This window comes from Hibiscus syriacus, unplaced genomic scaffold (assembly GCF_006381635.1).
Source record: "Hibiscus syriacus cultivar Baekdansim isolate YM2019G1 unplaced genomic scaffold, ASM638163v2 tig00110264_pilon, whole genome shotgun sequence".
NCBI classification, from domain to species: domain Eukaryota; kingdom Viridiplantae; phylum Streptophyta; class Magnoliopsida; order Malvales; family Malvaceae; genus Hibiscus; species Hibiscus syriacus.
The window spans coordinates 273,440-297,407 of NW_024062653.1; the positions used below are offsets into that span (position 1 = coordinate 273,440).

The 23,968-nt window shown below is 35.8% G+C and overlaps 1 protein-coding gene and 1 pseudogene across 1 annotated transcript; both read left to right on the forward strand.

The window, feature by feature from the left end:
* Window positions 1–1,488: 1,488 nt before the first annotated feature.
* Window positions 1,489–14,498, forward strand: LOC120115376 (LOB domain-containing protein 21-like). The gene is made up of 2 exons (XM_039136103.1): window positions 1,489–1,493; window positions 13,948–14,498. The coding sequence occupies exon 2, from the start codon at window positions 13,959–13,961 to the stop codon at window positions 14,475–14,477; it is 519 nt and encodes a 172-aa protein (XP_038992034.1). The 5' UTR covers window positions 1,489–1,493; window positions 13,948–13,958; the 3' UTR covers window positions 14,478–14,498.
* A 7,783-nt stretch (window positions 14,499–22,281) lies between these two features.
* LOC120115484 lies at window positions 22,282–22,864 on the forward strand (annotated as a pseudogene).
* The last annotated feature ends 1,104 nt before the right edge of the window (window positions 22,865–23,968 follow it).

The following is a 23,968-nucleotide window of genomic DNA, read 5'->3' on the forward strand; positions in this document are numbered from 1 at the left end:
ATATTTTAATAATTACACGCGTTATAACATGATTAGAGAGTTTTTTTTAATTAATTTTAATATCTTAATTAAATTAAATTTTTCACCAATTAGGTGGTGACACATGTCACCATAGAGAAAACAAACCTATGTGAAATATTGCTGGAAAAAAGTCAATCGTAGGACCTTGGGCACAAAGTGGGCACGCCTAAACCATTGGTAAGTCCAATATTTATTAGAGAAAATCGCCTCAGTGACCAAAAATGCCTTATAATATACGATTTTAACCAACTTTTTTTGGATTTTGCCAAAAAGACCAATAAAATCGCAACGCGAAATAAAAATCGCAACGCGATCCCCAGAATCGCAAATCAGTTTCCAAAATCGCAACGCGATTCTTGAAAATCGCAATGCGATAGTACAAATTCGCATTGCGATATTCCAAAATCGCAACGCGAATATGAAAATCGCAACGCGAACACATAAATCGCAACGCGTATCCGTAAATCGCAACGTGTATCCGTAAATCGCAACGCGTATGGGTAAATCGCAATGCGTATCCGTATATCGCAACGCGTATCCGTAAATCGCAACGATAATACATAAAATCGCAACGCGTATCCGTAAATCGCAACGCGATATTTAAATCGCCATTATAATCGCTACGCGTATTTTATTTTCAAATTACAAAAACGAATATTAAGACAAAATCCCGTAATCGCAACTCATAACCTAAAACCTAAAATCACAACTCAGTCCCATCTCCATCTCTCACTCTCTACGGCGAAGAAATCCGTCCTCATCTCCGAAGATTTCCGTCCCCATCTCCGGCGAAATCCCTCACAACCATTCACGGTCAGAAATCCCTCACAATATTCAGAAATGGAAAATCAACCTCCGAGGGTGGGTTTTTTTAATTATTTTTATTTTGAAATGTTTGCATTATTGTAGGTTTTTCATATTGAAACTGATGATAAGTTTACTGGTCATTTCAATAATAGATTAACCATTTCACTTAGATTTCATTTCGCGTTACGATTCTGTCGTTGCGATTTTCATTTCGCGTTGCTATTCTCTCGTTGCGATTTTCAAGTTAGTATTTGTCTTTGTCTTTGTTCTGTCTTTTGGTTGAAGTAATGCAATCCATTCAAGTTTCAATTTGCAGAAGAGTCGCAACGAGATAAATGAAAATCGCAACGAGAGAATGACTGTCGCAACGAGAGAAATGAAAATCGCAACGAGAGAATCGCAACGCGAAATGAAAATCGCAACGAGAGAATCGCAACGCGAAACCAAAATCGCATTGCGATTTTCATTTCGCGTTGCGATTCTCTCGTTGCGATTTCATTTCGCGTTGCGATTCTCTCGTTGCGATTGTCATTTCGCGTTGCGATTCTCTCGTTGCGATTTCATTTCAACCAAAAGACAAAACAGTGTTGCAAATTTTAGTTTCAAGAATAAACTACTACTTTTTATGTTTATTGTTTTGGTATATCTTCACAGTGTAGTTTTTGGTATATCTAACTTGGTATGTTTATTGTTTTTGTAGAAATTTTTTCGGCTCAATTGACCTTGAGAAATAAAGTCAGCCTGGCCACTACAATTGCTTCGAAGCTTTCACCTGCTCAAAGACAATTGTTTGAGGAAACCTGCTTCGGGCCATGGCTGAGAGTACAGCATCCGGGTGGAGATGCTAATTTGACCCATTTATGGCTTCAGACCATGACATCAAATCTACCCGACAGTATACAACGTGGTGAGGAAGAGATATGGTTTCATTTTCCACCAGCGTATACTTGTTTTGGGCGGAAGGAGTTCTGCTTAATCACTGGTCTACGATTCGGACACGATGATGTAGGCCGGTACACTCGTCATATCGCCCGCCCATCATGGTTATCCCGGGTTTTTCCGGATGAGTCAATGGAGAAGCCGAACCTACATGTCGACGACCTGAAGAAATTGTTTAATAAGAAAGCTGGTTTCACTCGGATGGATGACGTCGATGTTGTCCGAGTATGCCTTCTACTACTTGTGTATGCCGGCTTTTTAGGCAGAGAGGCCAGACAACCTATTCATCGGGAGCTAATAATATTGGTAGAGGACCTGAATGCATGGAATCTGTTTCCGTGGGGTTCATATATGGAAAGCTACCTGGACTAAGTTGTCGTCTGCCTTTGATTACCGCAAAAGTTTGCGGGGCGATGGGTCCAATACACCTTTGTCAGGCTTTGTTTGGGCCTTTAAGGTAAGAATTTCTATATAATGTTTCTAAATTATAATTAATTATTTAACAATTACTAATTTTGTTATTATATTGTTTGTAGATTTGGATATTCGAGGCTTTCCCCAGCATGCGTACATATGCAATAAAAACGTCAAATGATATTCCCAGGGCTATTTCGTGGAAGAGGAAAACTCTGTTGGATTGGGAAGACTTAATACCATATGCGACAATAAATAATGTAAGTTAACACAAATACTTCATATAATATAAACAAGTTATTAATAGTAGACGTTAACTTTGTTTGAGTTTTTATATTTTAGGAGGCCAACATTCCATTACAAAGACTGACACCCACGGAGGAAGAGCTTGCCACTGATTGGTGGCAAGCTAGTCAGAGTTTTTTTGATGGCATGGATGATGAGCAGCATCCACTTCCTCCAATTCGAGAGCCATCACCTCACCTAGAGCCATCACCCGATCGACCCGACTATACACCTCTAGAACGAGAGCCATCACCTATCCCGTCACATCATCGAGCCTCTTCTCCACCATCACCTCATGATAGGCGACCGGCAAAGATGCCACGACTCCTATCTCCCTGTTCTCCACCTCCACCTCCACGGGATGAGTCAAGGGAGTTACGTGATGAGGTCAATGCCTTGCGTGAGGAGATCGGTACTCTACGCGATAACGATGGTGCATGGCGTGTGGAGGTGTCAACTTTACGTGGTGAGGTTGCCGCTCTACGTGAGATGATAGTATCGTTGCAGAATGAGGTTCATACTCTACGCAACGAGGTAAGTTTAAGATTTTCCATATTTAACTTAATGATAAATTTACTCGTAATTTCACTTAGATTAGCCATTTCACTTAGATTGCTTAGTAAATTTATTCGGTTGCTGCCAATTCTGCTAAACTGTGTATTCTTTAACACTGTGAAATAGTATTTGTCTTTGTTTTGTCTTTTGGTTGAAAGTAAATTTGTTCGGTTGCTGCCAATTCTGCTAAACTGTGTATTCTTTAACACTGTGAAATAGTATTTGTCTTTGTTTTGTCTTTTGGTTGAAAGTAAATTTGTTCGGTTGCTGCCAATTCTGCTAAACTGTGTATTCTTTAACACTGTGAAATAGTATTGTCTTTGTTTTGTCTTTTGGTTGAAAGTAAATTTGTTCGGTTGCTGCCAATTCTGCTAAACTGTGTATTCTTTAACACTGTGAAATAGTATTGTCTTGTTTTGTCTTTTGGTTGAAAGTAAATTTGTTCGGTTGCTGCCAATTCTGCTAACTGTATATTCTTTAACACTGTGAAATAGTATTTGTCTTTGTTTTGTCTTTTGGTTGAAAGTAAATTTGTTTGGTTGCTGCCAATTCTGCTAAACTGTGTATTCTTTAACACTGTGAAATAGTATTTGTCTTTGTTTGTCTTTGGTTGAAAGTAAATTTGTTCGGTTGCTGCCAATTCTGCTAAACTGTGTATTCTTTAACACTGTGAAATAGTATTTGTCTTTGTTTTGTCTTTTGGTTGAAAGTAAATTTGTTCGGTTGCTGCCAATTCTGCTAAACTGTGTATTCTTTAACACTGTGAAATAGTATTGTCTTTGTTTTGTCTTTTGGTTGAAGTAATGCAATCCATTCAAGTTTCAATTTGCAGAAGAAGAAATAGTTTACTTTCGCAACACGAAACTTAAAATCGCAACGCGAAACCAAAATCGCAACGCGAAATGAAAATCGCAACGACAGAATCGCAACGCGAAACCAAAATCGCATTGCGATTTTCATTTCGCGTTGCGATTCTTTCGTTGCGATTTCATTTCGCATTGCGATTCTGTCGTTGCGATTTTGGTTTCGCGTTGCGATTTTAAGTTTCGTGTTGCGAAAGTAAACTATTTCTTCTTCTGCAAATTGAAACTTGAATGGATTGCATTACTTCAACCAATAGACAAAACAAAGACAAATACTAACTTCAGGGTATTAGTTTGAAACATATTTTTCTTTGTTATCTGATGCATTTTGTGAACTATGATAGAATAATGACTTGGGTGAATACAATGCAAGTTTGAAACATATTTGTCTTTGTTTTCACTGTTTAAATATCATGTATGTTTATTTACTGATTTTTGTATTTAATTATTAGCGGCCCGATAGAGTGGATGCTTTACGTCGGGTTATGCTTGCACGACGGAGTTCACGCATCAGACAGCGTGCACGTGCTATTAAGTCTCCGTACACCCCAATAGTGCGAAGACACCGCAAGAAGAAGCCCGACTCGCCTGTCATCCCTCAAGAGTCCACTCCTATCGTTGAAGAGGCCCCCCCTATCATTCCTCGAGAGTCCCCTCCCACCGATCAAGAGGCCACTGTCATCATTGAAGAGGTCCCTCCCACCATTCAAGAGCCCGATTCACATGGCGTCATATGTAGGCTTCTTGAGAAACCCTCTGACGTGCCGGACATGATGGATTCAAGTTGGCTCTCGTATGAGTTACCGGCCAGTACCATACCGGTATCTGAAGAGGAGAGGAACAACTACCGGACACAATTCTGGATAACACCTTTTGGGCTAAGACCGCTGTTGATTTTTATCTACATGAGCGGAGCCAGGGGTGTTTCACTGACATATGCAAGCTCACCGATGATATCTATTTGTTGCTTGATCGGTCTTGGTGGGGCGTATTATTAGGGGTCGAAGACAATGGCTATTTCGATGGAGGGGTAAGTCTTATATTTTTCTTATATTTCAATTTGATTAATTTTTTTTTTAAATTTATGTAAGTCACTAATATATGTCTTTTTTTGTAAAACAGCATATCGATGCGTGGGTGACACGTCTTCTAATAATAAGAAAACTTAAGAAAAATAAAATATACGATATACAATTATGCCGACGTCTTTTCACGTCGTTCACTTGAAGAATGCACGAGATGAATCATTTGATTTGGGCAATGGACAAGCTAAACTTTATCCTGCATGGTGGGAGGTCGATAAGGTTAGTATTTATTTTAGATTGAGTTTAAAGGTTTTATGAAATAAGTGCGCAAATGAATGAATTATTACTTATGATTGCAGGTGTTTATCCCTGTTTTGGAACGTAAACATTGGATTCTCGTCGAGCTTCAGCTCCCATCCCTTAAGACAATAGTGTATGACAGCATGATAAATTACATATCATTGGCTGATTTAAGAGATGTTATTAAGGGATGGAGCTCTCATTTGGCTAAATTCTTGGATGCGATCAATTATTGGACTCGTTCTGGAAACAAGAAGCCAAAGAAGCTCAATATTACAGTTATTAGAGACGAGACCGCGCCACAACAAACGAGCGGAGCCAGAGGAGATTGTGGTCCTCTCGTATGCTTGGCGTTGGAGCGTTTGACGACGGGAAGCATCAAGTATCTACCTCCCACCGATAGAGATAGAGCTGCAGTAGGCTTGTGGTTTTGGCATTATATGGCTAAATCGATATACGAGACGCTGCCTACCTGCATCCGCGTTATAAAAATGTCCATAAACAATTGGTAAGTTATATACTTTTGGTTTGAAATGTTTGGTTAAGTACCTAGAATTCAATAATTTGCTGTTTGTAGGTTTTAGATGTGTAGAAAGTGTTGTTTGAGCAAATGTTTGGTTTCTGCAGGTTAATCTCAGAAGTGAACTGCGTGAAAATGATGTATGGCTGCAAAAGTTGATTCAATAGTTTAATTGATTGTTTTTTGATTGTTTAATTGATTTGTAAAAGTTGATTCAATAGTAGATGATCGGAAATAAGAATTATTGCTTATTTTTTGATTGTTTAATTGATTTGTAAAAGATGATTTGTAAAAGTTGATTTGTGTAATTGATGCGAACATAATTCTTATTTGTGCTTGTTTAATTGATTGAAATGTAATGGTTGATTTTGTTGATTTCAATCTGCATTATGTTGAAGGCAAAAATGACTATCGCAATGCGAAATGAAAATCGCAATGCGAAATGAAAATCGCAACGAGAGAATCGCAATGCGAAATGAAAATCGCAATGCGGAAATGAAAATCGCAACGAGAGAATCGCAATGCGATTTTCATTTCGCATTGCGATTTTCATTTCGCATTGCGATTCTCTCGTTGCGATTTTCATTTCGCATTGCGATTTTCATTTCGCATTGCGATTCTCTCGTTGCGATTTTCATTTCGCATTGCGATTTTCATTTCGCATTGCGATTCTCTCGTTGCGATTTTTATTTCCGCATTGCGATTTTCATGTTGGGATTTTCATTTCGCATTGCGATTCTCTCGTTGCGATTGTAATTTCCGTGTTGCGATAGTCAAATGCATGCCTAATAGTGATAACAACTGAATAACAAGAGTTGGTTAAGTCAAAATGGTTGGCCTGAGTCATTAATTCAACTGAAAATGTTAAAAGTTCACACATAAATCCACATAATACAACGTTTGCATATGAGCTTTTGATGGCAACGTTTACATAATACACATAAAATGTTAAATGTTAAAACGTTTACATAATACAACTGAATAACAACGTTTACATAATACAAAGTTCACACATATGAGCTTTGGATTTTGATGAGGATCCATATTTTGGTAGAGGAAAAGATGATTTTGATGGCACTGGTGATCCACATGTCAACCTTGTATGACCACTTTCCTTGCACCGACTACATGTCGATCTCTTCTTCTCTTCACCCTTAGACGGTATACGATCGTGACTTTTTGGTCGGCCAGGTAGCCTTCTGTCCATGGCTGGTGGCAAAACTGTTTGTAAGTCATCTGGTATGTCCCACTCAGAAGGATGTGGAATAGGGTAGACAATCTCGGCATAAGTCTGTCGATAAACTTCTGTAGTGTAGCAATCCATAGCGTATGCGCTTGAATCATCTTGGTTTAAATGAAGAGCAACTTTTATAACATGGCCACACGGATAACCAGATGTTTGCCATTTCATACAACTACACGTCTTTGCATTTAGATCGACTAGCCCATTTAAGTTATTATCCAGTACTTGAAACAAAGTGTTGAACATGGTTCAACTCTCCATGACGTTGACTTCACAACACGTTTCGTTATCTTTTTTTCAGTCCATGGTGTAACACGATGTTCCAATGTTCCTGTAAATTTAAATAAACAATACTTAGTAAAATATATAAATATGATAAGTTACGAATTCAAAGAAATATACCTGCATGGTTTCTTTTCTTGTAGTACCACTGTTGAATAGAGGCTCGAAAAAACTCCATTAACATAGTAATGGGTAATTTCCGGGAATGACGACTTAGAGCGTTGATTGATTCTGCACTATTAGACGTCATGAAACCATATCTTACTCCAAGTTGATGTACTCTTGACCATCTTTCAAACCCGACATCTTCTAGTGTTTGAGCACACTGAGGCAAAACACGTCTTAAACAATTTATATGCTTATTGAAATCCACTTCCCGATAAGCTTTTACAGCCTTCCAGTATGTCCATTTGTGCTTTTTTATACCAGCAGACCTTGATTTTAGATTTCTATACAAATGAACACCACAAAGTCCATGAAAAGCATCTGGGAAACACCTTCTAACAGCGTTGTCAATTGAGTTTGCCCTATCGGATATGATTGTCAGATTGCTAATAGGACCTATGCAATCCCTAAGATGCCCCATAAACCATGTCCATGAATCAGAGGTTTCAGATTTGCCAACCCCGTAAGCTATTGGCAATATCCCATTGTTAGCATCCATGGCTACTGCTAATAAGTTTACTCCAAGGTATCGACCTTTCAAATGTGCTCCGTCAACTATAATAACTGGGCGCATGCAAGTAATAAACGAACGAATCTACAAATAATATACACAAGAAATATAATCATTTAAATGTGAAATGCATGTAACTAACAAAATGAGTCAACAAAATTATATTGATTTACTAACCGTAGCACCAATGGCGATAAACAGCAACTCAAAGCGTCCATCTCTATCTGTTTGATATGAGTTACCGACCCAGGATTTTTCAGCTTTAAATTGTGACAATAAGCCGGCAGTTGGGCAAACGATGCTTCTGGCGACCCCCTCAACAATTCCAAGGCATAACATTTGGCTCTCCAAGCTTGAGAATATGATATACTAATCTTGAACCGAGCATTCATGTCAGTCATAATTTCATGTCCCCGATATACCCTGCCATTCAAAAACATTAACTCAGCCAGAAAACCACCCAACACCTTTTTGTTTGCCTGTCTATGGTGAGGAAAAACTTGGGTTCTTGAACATGTATGTTTATCAATAAAAGTCCTAACTTGAAACATTTTGCAATCTTTTATTCTCTTTGCAATCATACGCCACGTACAGTTTTTGTCAATCATACACCTTGTTTCGAAACGATCTTTGCTTGATTTGTTAACTTTTAGTTGATAGCCATCTTCCACACATTTCGTATACAAAGCTATCTTCAAGTCTTCCTTTGTATCAAAACAATCATCTTTCTTGATACGAATAACTTTTGTGTAACAATCAACTGCTTTCTTTATCAACTCTTCTTCCGGTATCTGAAGTAATTCTGGCATATTCCAGTTATACGCCCGTGGCATTTTCTTTTCTTCGGGGACTTTTTCTTCTTCTTTTTCTTCTTCAGGATTATATGAATTACAGAATGGATGTTCACCATGTTCATTCACAGTCGTAACTTCCTCCTCATTATCATCATCAATACATTCTTCGGCAACGGCTGTTTCATCATCAAAATTCGGGTATTAACCAATATCAAAATCATTACACGCAGGGTCTGTTTCTTCTTCTGAAACATCATCAAAATCCGTGTATTGACCAATATCAAAGTCCGGATATTGACCAAGACCAAATTTCGAATACTGACTAGTACTCACAATTTTTTCTGTTGGCTCATCATCGTCTAACTGGTCAATACGAAAACCGGAATTGGTGCTGAAAGTTGATTGGGATTTGGATTAGAGAAAGGTTGTGGGTTTTGAGAAAAACTTAGTTGATTACTACCCGCTACTGACCCAACAATACTACTTCTAGGTTCAACAACATACAATGTAACATCATCTTGTGAAACACTAATGTAAGCAATGAATCGTTCAACATCTTCATTGTCGGTTAACAAATAAACTTTACCATTTCTCTGATAAGATAGCCTAAATCCACTTAGGGGCTCTAAATTCAATTTATTTGAAACACGTAGCATTAGAGTTTCATAAGTTAACTTTTGTAAAGACAATTTTAGTTGAAGATTCATGGGTAAAGGCATATATTGTAAAACACCATTAACATTATCCCATGACCCTCCAAAACACAAATCTATCCAAACATGATCAACATTAGATGATTTCATGGTTGTAAATTAATTTACTAAACAGACGAGCTGCGAAACTAAAACCTGTTGCCGGATTGGGAAGGATGTCGTTGGATATAGGAACGGATGTCGCCGGAGAGAGTGATAGATGGAGATGGAATGAGTTGCGATTTAGGGATTTAGTTTATGATTTCAGTGTTATATACCCAAAATTTCAGTGTTGTGATTTACAGATTCTCGTTGCGATTTACGGATTATCGTTGCGATTTACGGATTATCGTTGCGATTTACAGATTCTCGTTGCGATTTACGGATTATCGTTGCGATTTACGGATACGCGTTGCGATATACGGATACGCATTGCGATTTACCCATACGCGTTGCGATTTACGGATACACGTTGCGATTTACGGATACGCGTTGCGATTTATGTGTTCGCGTTGCGATTTTCATATTCGCGTTGCGATTTTGGAAAATCGCAATGCGAATTTGTACTATCGCATTGCGATTTTCAAGAATCGCGTTGCGATTTTGGAAACTGATTTGCGATTCTGGGGATCGCGTTGCGATTTTTATTTCGCGTTGCGATTTTGTTGGTCATTTTGGCAAATCCAAAAAAAGTTGGTTAAAATCGTATATTATAACTTTTTTTTGGTCACTGAGGCGATTTTCTCTATTTATTACTTATTTGTCAAAGCTTGTATATATCTTGCTTTAAATTTTACATAAAAATAATAATATATTAATAAATAAATTATAGGATAAATTACTTGAATGACCACTAAATAATATTCTAATAAATAAATTATTAGTTAATACAATATTTTAAAATAAAATAAGTTTAAATTTAAATTATTTTTATATAATTATTTTAAACAAGTTTAAATTATATTTTTTTTCTATTCATTTATCATTAAAAAATAACATATATTTAAACTTGTTAGGATTTGAAGAGGCTCAATTGAACAACCGAAAGTGTTGCAAAGGGGGTGAATGGATAAAAATGTGTTTAGGGAGTAAAGAGAGAAAAAGATAAGACAATGAACAAAAAGATTTATAGTGGTTCGACTTCTCAACCAAGTTTATGTCCATTACCTAAGCTCCTCACTTGAGATTTTCTTACAAATCCACTAATTTATTCTTTCTTTTTCAAGGATCAAGAGTAACCTTTACAACTCCCTACCTTTTGAATTGACTAAGATAGAACCAAAACCCATTTACAAAAGGATAAAAAGAAGTAAACAAATAAACCTCTCAAAGGTAGGTGTTTACAAAGAATTAAGCTCACACAAACACAATATTTACAAGAGAAATGAAAATAATAATGAAAAACTCTTCTCTTGTGTTTGATTGCTTGAATAGGTGTTTCTAACCCTTCTTCAAGTGTCCTCAACTTGTATTTATATGTTGGAATGTTATTGTGACCGTTTCTAGCCGTTGAGAGTGTTTTAGAGCCGTTGGAGATCAATTTTTGTGCAAAATAAAGATGCTCATAACAGAGGGTATCGGTACTCCTAAAGCGAGTATCGGTACTACCTTTGTTATATTTAAATCAACTAGTCGTTACTAGCCGTTGGGGCCTAATGATATCGATACTATGCCTATAGTAGAGATACTACTATGTAGAGTAGTATCGGTACCCATTTTTGCATTATGGAATTTGAGCAATGCTGGTAGTATCGATACTACCTAGTGAGTATCGATACTTCCCTTACCTTTTGGTATCGGTACCATATGAACAATATCGGTACTGTTCATGAGGTATAAATATTGTAAGAACAATATCGATACTACTTGTCCAGAAAATTGTTTTGTGCTAAATTCCAAGCTTTAAGGACTTTGAATTATTTTTGAAAACTTTGAACAAATTCAATTCAAGTTCAAAAACATTTTACCTTAAATTGTTATATCAAAATATAGTTAAACAAACTTGTTTAAAAATAATTATCTTACCGTTATTTTTTAATGATAAATAAATAACAAACATTGCAAGAAAAAGAATATAATTTAAATTTGTTTTAAAACAATCATTTTATAATTATTTTTAAATGATAAATGAATAACAAACATAGTAAAAAAATATTATATAATTTAAATTTTTTATAAAAATAATTACTTTATAATTATTTTTAAATAATAAATGAATAAAAAACACCGTAAGAAATAAAAATAATAATAATTTAAACTTGTATAATTTATTTACTATTATTTTTTATGTATATTTAAAACAAGATATATAGAAGGTTTGACGAACATGTAATAAATATTGGGCTTTCTTCATCGAGGTTTGCCCACCTTGTGTCCAAGGTCTTAGGTTTGATTCTTCTTGGTAGTAATATTTCTCTTATGTTTGTTTTCCCTTTTAAACAGGGTGACACGTATCACCACTTGATTGGTGAACATAAATTATTTAACTAAAAAACTCTCCAATTAAGTTATGATACATGTAACTATTAAAATATGTATCAATAATCGATTAATACATGGCACATCCTGATTGGATGATTATTTTTTGAATTTCAATTAAAATTTGGACTAAATTGATATAATATATAAGTATTAAAGATCAACTGTGTAATTATACAAATTTTTGTTAACTGTCATTTCACTACTTCATTAGATTTTAACGGCTAGCGGCTATATTAAACCCATTTAAATAGTTATGTGGGCATATTAACGCAAATTTGAAAATGATGATTATTTCGATACCGATCCTATAGTTAGTTGATCATCCAAGTAGTTTACTCTAAAAGTTATTATGTAAATTAAAATGTGCATTTTTTAACAAAAATATAAAATTTTGTATTTACCATACATGCAAACATATGGATTAAAGAAAAATACGATTTAGAAATTGTTTGATTCATCGTTATATTGAATTAGATACAACTCTCATCTCAAGATTTTAAGATTATATTTAACTTAAATTGATTTATGATATCAAACAATTGAGTAATTTTAGTAATAAAAGAAAATATTGTTATAATATGCGAGTTATTAGTTATTAAGAAAGATTTTAAGTAGATATTATTTTGTATTCATCTAAATTATTCAAAAAATTGATATGTTCTATTTTTTTCACAAATGGATTATATTAATCCATAAACTTGATATTTTTTCCATTTGAGTCTCTTTAATGACATGAAATTATAAAATTATGTTAGATAACACATTTTAATATGTCTCATCATTAAAATAATAAATTAGAATTGAAAATTAAGATATTATTATAAACTAAAAACAAATTTAGGAATTAAACTAAAAAAATATCGATTTTTGGGACTAAAAGCTATTTTATCTCTCTCTCCAACCAATCATAAATGTTGGACCGGTCAATTTGACCTTTCTCCCATTCGAGACACTAGCCTCTTTCACGAGTTGCCCAATATCTGAGCCTGTGCCCCGACCGGACGGCTCGTGTGGCTCCCATTTAGCCTTTGTTTAATTTAAAAACTGAGTTTTGAGAAAAGGACGTGCATTAAAGCTAAGTGGGCTCATTGCATCATATCTCTTCCCTTTTCTCCCGTTGTTGAAATGACATTTTTCTAACTCATTCCTTCGTGCATTCATTGCTAACAAAACCCAAAATATAAATGGCTTTGGTTTTTTTTTTTTTTAAATTAAATCGATTAGCTAAAAGAATGAGTTAATATCAACAAAAATATGTTAAACAACGCTCTAACACTACTTTTTTTTACTTATATATTAATTTTTAGATATATTATATGTATTTTTATGATTTATATTCAAAGTTGGTAATTTTCTCTTAATAATTTTATTCTTAATAACTGATCATATAATGAATTGAATGACAATACAATGTGGGGAATAAGAAAGGGGTAGGGCTCAATGCTTTTGTTGTGAAAGTTCTTTTCTTTCAAATCACACGAAAATATTATCTTTCATCTTATGAACTATCATTTCATTTCTCAACCCATAAATACTTATAATGGCTACCACTATTTCTAGCCACCGCTTTCACCATATCTATATAAAAACAAAACACATTCGTTCTTTTATAATCATGTTCGTAAGGTTAATTTTATCCTTATAATTGATCTAAATTAATAATATTATTCCTCGTTTTGAATTGCGTTAATTTAATCCTCAAATTCTTTTAAATGTCTTAATATTAATTTTTTGATCTACATAAATTATTATTAATCATTATAATGCTAATATGACGATAATAGTGTGATAAACTACGTGTAAATGATGGAAGAGATTAATTAATTTCTATCAAATTTGATAGATTTTTATGTAAGTTTTAAGAGTAATTTTGACTTGATTAGATTGGGATGCTAATCTTTCCGTTATTAGCACAAGTCTTATTCCAACTAAGCTAAGAGGCGGAGATATTATAATATAGAGAAAATTTAATATGTAGCTTTTATGAGGCTATTTAAATGGATGTTGGACAAAGAAGGAAGATATTGAAGTTAGAGAGTAGCAGAAATAGGATATGAAGCGATGAGGAGTCAGGAGTCACGTTCCACCTCATCTTGTGCTGCTTGCAAGCTCTTGAAAAGAAGATGCACTCCCAACTGTATCTTCGCCCCTCATTTTCGATCCGATGAGCCCAAGAAATTTGCCAAAGTCCACAAAGTTTTCGGTGCCAGCAACGTTAGCAAGATCCTCATTGAAGTCCCCGAAGAGCAACGAGAAGACACCGTGAATTCCTTGGCCTATGAAGCCGAAGCGAGGCTCCGAGACCCTGTCTACGGTTGCATTGGTGACATAGCTTTGTTGCAGAGGAAGATGATCCAACTTCAACATGATTTGGCCCTCGCAAGAGCTCGTTTGTCTCTGTATGCCGCTACCGATTCGGCAGGAATCAGTAATACCGACTCCGATCAATTTTGCACGGCAGCTTTAGGTGAATTCCCGGTTGCTTGCGGAGGAGGATTCATGGATAGTTTTAGCCAGACTTCTTATGAAGTGAATCAAGATACACACATGTATGATTTCAGCCAAATTCCATATATATAAATAACATATTTCCTATTGTTTCTCCCTTGTAGATTAATATTATCTATAAACAACTTGGCGTTAAATCTTTGTTCAAATATCATCATCAAGCTTGAATCTTCTGGGGGTTTCTCTAGTAGACTAGTATAGGTAAAAAAAGCAAAACAAATGTTGGTAAATTTTCTCACAAAAATTGTCATTTCAAAGGACAGGTGAAATTATAAATTTTGCAAATACCTTTGGCAATCCCCAAAATGTAGGCCAGAGTGCTGCCTTTATTTTCAGATAGTTTCACATGGTGTTGTTCAGTATCTCTAATTCATTCCCAGCATTAATTATGACTAACGTCCCCCACTCATTCTTACCTTGTCCTTTCTCCCCTCTCTGGTAATTTTCTTAGAAAGTTTTTGAGAGCAAGAAACTCTCAAAGAATGTTTTCATTTGTAATTCAACAATGCAAGTGATTAGATTTCCATTGTGCCAAATATAATTTGGAATCTTGACCATGACCCAACAAAAACTTTTAACTGCAATTTAAGTTCTAGATTAACAACAGGCAACACCATGGCTGTTGAAGCGTCTAACAACACCTCTTAGAGCCTCAACAAGTGAAACCATGGATGTTGACAAGCAAGAGAGCATGGAGCCGTAATTGCATAAAAAAATACTGCAGACTCGATTGCATGACAATCCTAGAGGTCATGAATTCGAGCCTCCCGATATGCTTGTTTTTCAATGACCATGGTTTCGTCAGTGCAGGCACTAAGTAAAAGATAATACATTTACAGCAAACTGATTTATGTGCAAGAAATGTTGAATTGAACTCACCCTTCTTTGATTACTCCATCTAGTAAAAGATCCAAAAAAATAGCAGTACACCATAAGAAAACATTTCATATCGATGCTCTATATGTTTATGAACAAGTAAAAAGATAGCCAAAACAGGGCAAAAGCTTCAGTCATTTTCAGAGACCAAAATTACATACCAGGCAGGCAGGCATCTATATGACAACATTAACATGGCAGCTATGGAAACTCATAGTCATCATCATCATAAAGACAACATTCATATAGACATATTTGGTTGGTTCAACTTTGGTTAAAAATAATACGAAGTTTAATGCTAAAACATACTAAGAAACAGCAAGCGAAATGATTAAGGTAAATGTAGAAACATTTTCAAATGTCACAATTTATGGTAATTCATTCGATCACATCATATTCAGAAACCAAAAGTTGTGTTTCACATAAGAAAACAGCATGAGCATCTTTCTTTTCAATGAGACATTCTATGGCCCGAACTGTCACCACCTCCACTTCATCCTTTCAGTGTTTCTCATCGTCATCCACCTCCAAAGCTTCCTCCTTATTCAAAGACTGAGTGTGTTGCTTACCAAGCTTAAGCAGACCACATACAGCAATATTCTTCTCTTCCACTGACAGCCATTTCTTCAAGGATTTGGAACTTTTGCCACCAAATGGTTAAAATTTTATATCATGGTTCATTCACAAGCTATATCACAAATTCCCAAGAACAAACAAAATGAGCTCAATGAAATCCTTTCTTTGTTATTTGCTTTTCAAAAAGCAAATTTACATTGTTCGATTGCTCTTTCTATGAGTTTACACACGCTCTGATAAAGAACTATACAATATTAACCAATTATAATTGAAGCAAATCAAGAAATTGTATGCCTATACTTCCCTCTTGGGCCGATTCCGAGTCCGTGGAAGCACAGGTTCTTGAACTATTTCGTCCAATGAAATGATATCATTACCATCATCATCTTCCTCTGCTTCCCTTGCTGCCTGATTTATAGCGAGCTGTAACACGAAAACCATGAAATGTAAGATTAAGATTTAAGAATATTATTATGAGTAGAACAATTACTTATAACAATAAAAGTATTAAAAAGGCATTGTACAAAGCAGAAATTGAGAATGCCGATATGTATTAGACCATTGCGCACTTTTATCAAACACCTAATGGCCATTTCAATAACATACTCGTAAGATTTCAAATTCTAGCACCTTAGGGATTTGATTTAAAAAAACCCATATTTTAAACAATCCGAATACGAATTCCTCTTTAATAAAAGCTCAAAATTTCCAAAGAACTAAACATTCATCGGTTGCATCAGTGGGTCCGGATCCGGGTTTGACAGTTGGACCCGGATCTCCATCCATATGGCCCTTAACGGATGATATCGATGAATATCCAGCACCTTTCATTTGGGATTACATGGATCCTAATTTCATTCTTGATTTTTGAGGGACTCGTTGCAATTATGCATGCAAGTTTTTCAAGGGGTTTTCTCCATATTTCCAATGGATCATCAAGAGTTGCGACTCTTTTGAAAGGTGAAGATCCTAAGGAGCAGAATTGAATGTCTGGGTGATATTCATATCTAGGGCTTCTCCTACATATATCTACAATACAACGGAAAGAGCAAAGTGCAAGGAAGATATTTGTCTTTTATTTTTCGTTATATCAAATAGTTGCATGTTGAGGAAAAATGTTAGATGATAGTTTGAGAGATTTTCAAGGCTAAGGTTATATTTTATTGTGGGATTCCACGTAATCCACAACCCAATCGATACTGATAACACACTCATTGTCGATCCAGCGCACAATGTACCACATCCAGAACCAATGGGTGATCAAACTATCTGCGATCTAGCCACAGCTCCTGTGATACAACAACCACTATGCATTGCATTCCCTTAAGGCGAAACGTTGTTTCAACTCAAAATGAGTTTGATACATTTACTTCAGACCTTTTACGACCTTCCTAGCGAAAGTCCGCACAAGCACTTAGCTGAATTTCATTTGGTCTGTTCAAGCATGAAACCTCAAGGAGTATCTGAAGACCAAATTAAATTACGAGCATTTTCATTTTCACTTTCAGGCATTACAAAAGAATGGTTATTTTACTTACCACCTAATTCGATAAATACTTGGGCTGATTTAAATCATATTTTTTCTTCACAGGTTTTTTCCAGCAGCGAAGATAAACGAACTGAGGCGAAGCATCCTAGGAATTAAACAAAAGAATGAGGAGCACTTTACGACTACCGGGAGGGATTCAAGAAGCTATATACGAGCTGACTGCAACACGGATTGATCGAACAAACACTTATACAATATTTCTATGAAGGTTTGCTTCACATGGAGATGAAAATGATCGACGCTGCTAGTGGGGGGCTCTCGTCAACATGACACCAAACCAAGCAAGGGAGTTAGTTTCAATGATGGAAGCCAACTCTCAGCAATTTGGCACATCGAATGAACCTAGCCGACGAGTTCACGAAGTAGGTACCATTTCGTTAGAAGATAAAATCACTAAATTAATTAATATTGTTAATTCCCTTGTTGCAGGAAAGAACAAATCAGCCAGAGTATGTGGGATTTGTACGATGTCAGACCACCCAACCGATTGTAGCTCAACACTATAATAAGAAGTGAGCGCACAAGTGAATGTCGTGGGTAATTTTCTGGGACCTCTCCAAAGGCCCTATAATCCCCATAGCAATACATACAATTTGGGGTGGCGAGATCATTATAATTTCAGCTATGCAAAAAACCAGAGGTCGAATCAAGCGTACCAACCGAGGCCACCTCCACCGTAACCATATCAACCACCAAAGAGTTTACTCGAGTCACTCGTAAAATGATTGGCGTAATCCCAAGAAAAATTTTAGAATCGCACGGAGTCATACTTAAAAGAAATTGACAAACAAATGAGTCAATTGGCTCAAACCGTGGCCCACTTAGAATCACATGTTAAGCTTCCCTCTCAAATCTAAGCGAACCCACGGGAAAATATAAGCGCTATCACTCTCAGAAGCATAATAATTATCGAGCAACCAATCCAACACAAGATTGATTCCAAATCCCATAAAAAAGATGAAGAAGCAATTGACTTGGAGAACGATCATATAAGTGATGCCAACTCCCACAAGAAAAAGGAGGATGATGCCACAATTCAAAAGAAGAAAAATATGATACCCGAATCCGCACCATCCTCATATGTCATACCACCTCTTTTCCCTTCAAGATTCATAAAGAAAGACAAGCAGGCCAAGAAAAAGGAGATCCTAGACGTCTTCCAGAAAGTTGAGATCAATATCCCACTCTTAGAAGTAATCAGGAAGGTCCCAAGGTATGCCCGTTTCCTTAAAGAGCTTTGTACTACTAAAAGAATACTTACCAGACATGAGAAAGTAAACCTTGAAGAGCATATTTATGCGTTTTTGACCCGACGACTTTCACCAAAGTTGAATGGCCAAGGCATGTTCGTTATACCTTGCAAAATCAGCAAAGTAGGCATTAAGAGGGTGATGTGTGATTTGGGAGCCTCAATAAACGTGATACCTTTATCCGTTTACAATACTCTTTCAGTTGAACCATTGAAGGACACAAGACTTACCATTCAATTAGCGGATCGCTCAGTTATCTACCCTAAAGGACTCTTGGAGAACGTCTTAGTAAAGGTAAATGGACTAATCTTTCTGAAATATTTATATGTCATCGACATGGAAAACAACCACTCAAATACTTCATATGAGATTCTCCTTGGGTGATCTTTCCTTAGCACCGCCAATACAAAAATCGATGTGGGGAGCAATATTCTCACAATGGAATTCGATGGTGAGATCGTTAAATTTAATGTTTATAAAGCGATGTGGTATCTTGAAAATGTTCAAAGTATTAATTTTGTTTATGTAATATAGCCTACGGTTGATAAATTTATTAAAACTAACTTTGTTGATAAGTTTTTCAGGGAATTGGATGACTTTGATGGTGAATTTAGGGAGCTTGAACAATTTTTCCCCCATTAATTCTATTTGTTTCAATAAAATTACTACACTTTTGAAATCTAAACTTTTATCTTATGTTTTACAGGCTCCTTAGATCGAATTAAAGAAATTACCATATCACTTGAAGTACGCATTTTTGGGCAATAACGATACTTTACCAGTGATTATATCGAACAAATTAACCAAGTAAGAGGTGAAGATCTTGTAACGGTATTACGTGTACATAAAAAAGCTATTGGTCAGACCATAGCCGATATTAAGGGATTAAGTCCCTCGACTTATATATACAAGATTAAGATTGCAGAAAGAGCTAAACCATCACGAGAATGACAACACCGACTAAATCCGCCGATGATGGAAGTGGTAAAGAAAGAAATTTAGGGTCTTCTTAATGCCGATGTTATCTATCTGAACTCATATAGTAGTTGTGTAAGTCCAGTTCATGTTGTACCTAAGATGATCGGTGTTATAGTAATAAAAAACTTGAAAGGTGAGTTAGTTCCAACTAGAGTAAAAAATGGGTGGTGAGTCTGTATAGATTACAGGAAGTCGAACTCTCTAACTCGCAAAGATCACTTTCCTTTACCTTTTATAGATCAATTAATCAAAAAATTAGCTAGTAAGACTCATTATTGATGTCTCGATGGATTTTCAGGTTTCTTCTAAATCCTAATGGTGCTTGAAGATCAAGAAAAGACGACGTTCACATGCTTTTTTGGAACGTTCTCTTATAGGAAAATGCCCTTCGGACTGTGCAATGCGCCTGCCACATTTCAACGTTGCATGCTCAACATTTTTCCTGATTTTTTCGAGAAATGTATAGAAGTATTCATGGACAACTTCACGGTATATGGTAATACTTTTTCCGAATGCCTTTTAAATTTATCAAATGTTTTAAAGCAGTGCATAGAATACAACCTTGTTTTAAACTACGAAAAATTCCATTTCATGGTCGATAAAGGGTTGATTCTAGGACACATTGTTTCTTCTAAAGGTATTGCGGTCGATAAAGCCAAGACCGATGTTATTTGCTCAATCCTTACCCCACTACGGTAAGGAAAATACATTCTTTTCTTGGCCATGCAAGATTTTATTGATGGTTTATCAAGGACTTTTCAAAGATAACACAGTCGTTATGCAATCTTCTCCAAAAAGACCAAGCTTTTGACTTTAATCTGGAGTACCAAAAATCGTGGAACACATTAAAGTAAAAGCTAATCACGATATTCTGACGATCAAGTATTCTGACGATGTGTCGCCGAAGAAGATGTGAACTCAATCCTTAATTTATGTCATTCATACTCGTGTGACGGTCATTTTAGACCGAAACACACTGCTCACAAGATCTTAGAATGCGGTTTCTTTTGGCCAAATATTTTTAAAGATGCTTAATTTCATTGCAAATCATGTGAAAAGTTTTAATGAGTAGGTAATCTGAGTCGTAAGAATGAAATGCCTTTAAATCCATTCCATATATACAAAATTTTTGACGTATGGGGTCTTGATTATATAGGTCCTTTCGTTTCTTCTTTTGGTAACACATATATTATTCTCGCTATTGACTATGTTTCGAAATGGGTTGAAATTAAAGCAATCCACAATAATGATGCGAGAACTACTGTGAATTTTTTGAAAATTTTTAATTTTTTCCAGGTTTAGCACACCAACGACGATTATCAGCGACATAGGAACCCATTTCATCAATCGCATTATCGAGGCACTTATAAAGAAGTTTGGTGTGACAAAGAATCACCACGACTTACCATCCGCAAACAAATGGGCAAACAGAAGTGTCGATTGGGATGTCTCCATACCACCTTGTTTTTAGTAAACTGTGCCATTTATCGGTTGAACTAAAACATCAAGCCTATTGGGCGGTGAGGCAATGCAATATGGAAATGGAATAGAAACAAGGAAAACTACATAGTCAAGAATTAGAAGAAATCTAATGAAATGTTTACTATAGGGCCTAGATTAAAAAAAAGACGAGAGAGTTCAATGATCAAAGGATATCCTTTAAATCATTTAATGTTAATCAAAAGGTTTTATTATTTAATTCTAAACTTAATATTTTTGCAGGTAAACTTCAACCAAAGTGGATAAGACCATTTACGTTGACTCAGATTTTTTTCTCATGACATAGTAGAGATTGAAGATAATTCAGTAGCACAATTCAAAGTTAATGTTCAAAGATTAAACCATATTACGAACATGCTTCGGTTGGATTAGTCGAGGAGATTGAATTGTAAGAACCCATGTTTTAAAATCGGGTCGTCAAGCTAACGACGTTAAACAATATCGCTTTGTAGGAGGCAACCCATTTCGTTTTCTTTTAATTTATTTTCAATTTTTAGTTTTCAATTTTCATTTGTTATTTTCATTCATTTATTTTGCGTTTTTAATTTTAAATTTGAATTTTGTAGGTAACCTAAGCATTTTAATTCAACTGCGGACAAAGCCGAAGCGAAATATTGATTCAATTAAAGAAAAATCGGCCGACCAAGGCCAATTTTGGAATTAAAATATCGTGAATGCAACAGATTTTTACCCTTTTTTATCGACGCATCGTTTCATTAATGTCAAGGGGTACGATCGGTGCATGTTAGCACCCAAATCAAGAGGTTGACTCAGGTTAGTTAAACCCAATTAAACTTTGTTCCCTTGTCCCACTATCACCGTCAAACATGTCAATCCACTGCTGCACTTTCTTTCATTCTTCTTTAACCGATTAAGAAATCATGGTGATGATAAGAAATCAATAAGGCAATCTATCACGTTCGTCGGTCACCCTTGGTTGTAGTCGTCACTGATTTACTACGTCTTCGGTGATCGAGGTACCGAACGATTTTGATTTCATGCCTTAACCATCGTCTGTTCATGCACCTACGCCTGCTGCCCCACTTGGAGGGAGACATAAGTGACAACCGCGCGCTCGCTCGCCCACACCCGAGCCAATGCCTTCCTCATCCGCTCATCATTCATCCTATTTTATGATGCCTCCGTCATGTTTCTATCGTTTCATCTGGACCACGGTAGAACTGGTCATCCTCCTCGACCACTCTACGATTCCAAGGCTCAGCTCAATCTTCAACCCTCGATCTCACCTTTGCCATCGTCATTGACTCAATCTTTAAGGCCATTGCTTCCTTGTTTTTATGGGTTTTCTTTTAGTTATTCAAACCTTAGTACTCCTCACCCAGCTTCTTTAATGGTTTCATCTAGGTTTTTGTTGTTGCTTCACCCATCCATAGTGCAAAATCCCAAGCAAGGGTTTTATACGATGCAAGAAATCGAAGCAAGTGTCAGTGTTAATCCTAGTGACCCGACAGAGAACTTCATTCACATCTCAATAGTTACAACAACATGATCATCACCAATAAGGTTCATTTTTCGAGGCTGTCAACTCTTTGGTGGGTTTCGTTGGTTCGAGTTTTTCATTGTCATCGGTTTCATCAGTGGTTTCGGATCCAGATTTGACAGTTGGATCTGGATATCCAACCATATGTCCCTTAACGGATGATATCGATGAATATCCACCACCTTTCATTTGGGATTACATAGATCCTAATTTAATTCTTGATTTTTGAGGGACTTTGTTACAATTATGCATGTAAGTTTTTCAAGGTTTTTCTTCATATTTTCAATGAATCATCAAGAGTTGCAAGTCTTTTGAAAGGTGAAGATCCTAAGGAGTAGAATTGGAGGTCTGTTTGATATTCATATCTAAGGCTTCTCCTATATATATCTACAATACTAAGCAAAGAACAAAGCGCAAAGAAGATATTTGTCTTTTATTTTTCATTATATCAAGTAGTTGCATGTTGAGGAAAAATGTTGGATGATAGTTTGAGAGATTTTCAAGGCTAAGGCCAAGTTATATTTTATTGTGGGATTTTGGTGGAAGGTAAATTGAAGAGTTTTCATTTAGGGTTTAAGCCTAATCCAATAAAGTTGGGGTATGATATTTATCTTAACATTCTTATCAATTGAATGCTAGATTTAGTTTTCAGAGGTATTTTTATTTTTCCATTGTCATTTGGATGGGGTTGTGATTTTTTTTTCTAACAATGTTAGTTGTTGAAAATATTTTGATGTTTCGATATAACAAATTAAGTATAAAGGAATTTTAAGATTTAACAATTTTGTAAGATGTATATTCGATTTAATTATTCGAATATCACAAATATTACTCCAAGGATTTCAAAGGTCAATCTCAATCCTTACTAAAGTGTAAAATTGTGTTTTATACTTAAAATATTTTTGAAACAATTTTCACAAAGTATTTCGAACCAAAATCGAGCCAAAAATCAAATTTACAATGTGATGTACCGATGCGCTACATTGATGCATCGATGCACACCCATTTTGAATGCATTTTGTGTACCGATGCACAAGTCATGCATCGATGGACTCTTGAATATTTTGAAACATCGAATGCATTTTGTGTACCGATGCACAACCATGCATCGATACACTCCTGGCTCTTTGAAACATCGAATGTAATTAGTATACCCATGCACCCCTAGTGTACCGATGCACTAAGTCTTATAACGGTCGAAATATTTGAATTTTACACATAGTACCGATGCACCTTGTCGTAACCGGTTTTCGTCCGGGCACGAATTTTTACTTGGCGGGAAAAATAATGTGGATACAAAATAATTAAAAAAATGGTTTGGGAGTCGCCATCG